At 51.4% G+C, this 3,415-nt stretch overlaps 1 protein-coding gene across 1 annotated transcript; it reads left to right on the top strand.

Annotated features, from left to right (window-relative positions):
• The first annotated feature begins 630 nt into the window (after positions 1–630).
• Positions 631–2,096, top strand: LOC119295137. Its single transcript, XM_037573470.1, has 2 exons — positions 631–1,329; positions 1,571–2,096. Exons 1-2 carry the CDS (start codon positions 750–752, stop codon positions 1,648–1,650), a joined length of 660 nt encoding a protein of 219 aa, XP_037429367.1. The 5' UTR covers positions 631–749; the 3' UTR covers positions 1,651–2,096.
• The last annotated feature ends 1,319 nt before the right edge of the window (positions 2,097–3,415 follow it).

Raw genomic sequence — 3,415 nt, 5'->3', positions numbered from 1 at the left:
GAAGGTAGGAATAGTTTGAGGGTTTTTCTTCTTTCGTCGGGATGGTCTTATGGGCTCCGATCCGCCTCGAATTCGTTCGAAGGGACGTAATCGACGGAGCTCCAGCGTAGATTCTCATCATCTCCTCGGAACGACAAGGTTAGGACTTCTTGTCAGGCGTACACAATGGCAAATTCTGGTGTCAAGTGCTTTAGGTCTATTCGAATGTTTAATGATGACAACTGCGACTCCGGAACGGTTCCTCAGCTGTCGTCGACAAGGTCCGGCTACAACGACGCGTCACCGGCTCGTTCCGACGGCGGTAGCGGTCGTTCGGTTGCGTAGGGATCTCGATGCAATTTTTAATATGTTTGGGATGCTTTGTAGATTCTGTAAACCCTTCGTAATTGATTCAAGTCATTTTCCTAAAAAAAAAGCTGCCGATAGAAAAGATATTTACAGCATGGATACGGCGGGTGACTAGGCCGGACACATCACACGGCCACATGTGACATGTGCGTCCCCCATGGCACACACGGCCAAGACTCATACCACGATACACCATACAAGCGGGCCCCACATGGCAACAACCCATACCCCTCGTATTAACGCAGCTGTACTTATAGGCCCACACCCTCTCCCACCCAGAAACATCCAGCAAAGCAACCGAGAGAGAAAGAGAGAGCGGAAGACGCGGAGCTACCGCGTGAGAAGAGCGAGCGAGCGAGCGAGCCAGCAGCTCAGCGAGCTCAACGACCGCCGCGGCGACGATGTGGAGCACCGACTCCGACCTCGACGAGTCCGCGTCGACGACGACGGCGGCCACCTCCTCCCTGTCCTCCTCATGCTCCCTGCAGCCGCAGACGCCCCCGCCCCCTCGCCGCAGACGCAGCCGTAACCGCCGCCGCGCCCAGCGCCGGGTCAAGAACGGCCCGGAGGTGGAGGAGTCGGAGGCGGAGGCCGAGGCGGAGGAGGTGTGGTGCGGCGCGCAGTGGGAGGCGGCGTGGCCACGGAGGGCGCGGCCGGTGGTGCTCGCCGGGGAAGACGCGGCCCCTGACCGCGCCGGAGCGGGCGCCGGGGATTCCGGCGTGGGGCGTGCCAGGAGCCTGACGGACGACGACCTGGAGGAGCTCAAGGGGTGCGTGGATCTGGGGTTCGGGTTCAGCTACAACGAGATCCCCGAGCTGTGCGGCACCCTGCCCGCGCTCGAGCTCTGCTACTCCATGAGCCAGCGGTTCTTGGACGAGCACCAGCCGCCGTCCAAGGCCGAGGAGTTGGCTCCGGAGCCGCCGGCGGTCGTGCCTCCTTCGCCGGCCCAACCCATCCCCAACTGGAAGATTTCCTGCCCTGGTAAGCTCAAATTGCTCGACCCATGTTGGTTGGATCTTGCTTTCCGATGTGAAAAACTAAGTCTCTTCGTTCAACATCGATTCTTGATTCATCTAAACTCTCTAGAATGACCAGTTCATGATTGGAACAATTTAAGCACTGTTGATTTCTTTCCGCTTCATGCTTGGATTGGATCGTACGTATTTGATTGCTGTTGAGCATTTGAACTCAATTGTTCTTCTCTCTTGATGTGTTGTTGCAGGGGACAGCCCAGATGAGGTGAAGGCGAGGCTCAAGTACTGGGCGCAGGCGGTGGCGTGCACCGTCAAGCTGTGCAGCTGATCAACTGCACGGTCAATCAATCCTGCGGACGCAGGAAGACGAAGCCAACTCATACTCGCAAGGCGGCAACACAATTCATCAGGCGACCTATGTGCACGAGAGCACGCCATCTGCCCGAATCGCGTGGAAATTACATTGCATTGCATCAATTCATCGCCATCATCACGACAAGCACAGGAAGGGTGCACGCATCATATTGTGGACTTGGGATTGCGCCTCTGATGACAGGAAGCGAAGAAGCGAGCGAGGAGATGTCACCGGCCATTTCTAATGCGGCACTCACACATTATGATTTAGTATGAATCACTGAATTTCCTTTCAAAAGAAAGTATGAATCCTTGATCAGCAGCTGTAGCTAATTTATTCATGTAAACAGACAACGTATAATGTGTTCTCAACCAATTCATTTTGGAAATAATAATTGATCTCGTGCTGAGCTGTGCCTTTGTTTGTTTTCTTTTGTGTCTCTTCTCGGGCATCCTACCGTGTGCCAGCTACGTTGCTTGATTAGGTGGGAAGCGGACGAAATCAACTGACCAAATCAACCGCGAGGTGTTAAAATAACATACTCTGCTCGCTACTCTGTTCCTAATCATCACGCAATTGATTTATTTATGTGTGGAAGCGCCGAAGATCGCTCGGGTTCTGACCTGAGATCTGGAGGATGCAACTTGCGAAGTTGTGCCGTGCTGTGGCTAGTTGGCTGGTCAGAAAACATATGTGCATCTGGAAATTCTGCAGCTAGATTCCTACTCCTACTAGTCTGTTCAGATCTTCGCACGGTATTTTGTCCGTTTGTCCAGACCTCAAGATGGCTCGACAAGTACGATTTGAACACTTCTTACTAGGTTCCAGCATATTCCAGAGTATTCGCCAGCCATGGACCATGGCACCATAGAATGGGTTTAATTTGTCAAAAGATTCTCTTTTGAGGAGCTCAAATCTACTGCGGCTCAAATTTGAGGAGCCGAACACAACTCTCAGCGAAAGATTCTTTTCGCCTACTAGGGCCACCGCATTTCCTCATTTTGTCGGAAAACGGAACCGTAGATGGCACAGAGTACCTGCGCTCGAGCTTATGGGCAACTCCAATGCATAACCCCAAATTATTGGGGTAAACGGACACAAACCGCGACCCAACGCGTGGGAGCAAACAGATAAATGTCCGATTTTGGTCTGCTTCTGACCCTTTTTCGGCACACACACTTGGGCCGTGTTCTGATTCCGAATTTGGTCTGTTTTGCTTACAATTAAAATTTTATTATGTAGGATGGATGCAACTTTTGGTTTTGGTAAGAAGAATACACCGATGTACTAATAGCACATAATTTAATAGATGTTCGTACACTTCTTGTTAGAGTAGACGCTAGAGATGAGAGTAGATGTGCGAAAGCAACGTCTACTTCTTTAGACGCGAAGAAGAAAGAAGCATTCAAGATTGAGACTCCGCAGATCAACAACGAATGCATCGAGAAGGCACTAATCCAACTCACAGGAGCAGTTATGGAAGTTAGAAACCTTCTAAAATGCTTTCTTGTAGTTCTTGTTTTCTTTGGGCTTGTTATTCTAGCCAAGATTTGGGGCCGAATGTATCAAGATTTGGGTGAATGTATTCCAATGTATCACAAAAATCGTTGGTAAAATCAATATAAAGAAAATGAGAAAATAATGTCTGAGGACGAGATGGGGCCGAAGATGCGGCCGCGCATTGGGCGCCCGGCCGACGCAAACCCAAATATGGGCGGACACAGCCCCATCCCCACCC

This window comes from Triticum dicoccoides, chromosome 4B (genome assembly GCF_002162155.2).
Source record: "Triticum dicoccoides isolate Atlit2015 ecotype Zavitan chromosome 4B, WEW_v2.0, whole genome shotgun sequence".
In the NCBI taxonomy this organism is placed as follows: Eukaryota; Viridiplantae; Streptophyta; class Magnoliopsida; order Poales; family Poaceae; genus Triticum; species Triticum dicoccoides.
The sequence above is the reverse complement of the archived record's forward strand: the minus strand, read 5'-3'. Positions and strand labels throughout refer to the sequence as shown.

Coding starts and splice junctions, on each gene's coding strand:
- LOC119295137 (XM_037573470.1), top strand. CDS start 750: ATGTGGAGCACCGACTCCGACCTCGACGAGTCCGCGTCGACGACGACG. Junction 1,330..1,570: donor CTGGAAGATTTCCTGCCCTG/GTAAGCTCAAAT, acceptor GTGTTGTTGCAG/GGGACAGCCCAGATGAGGTG.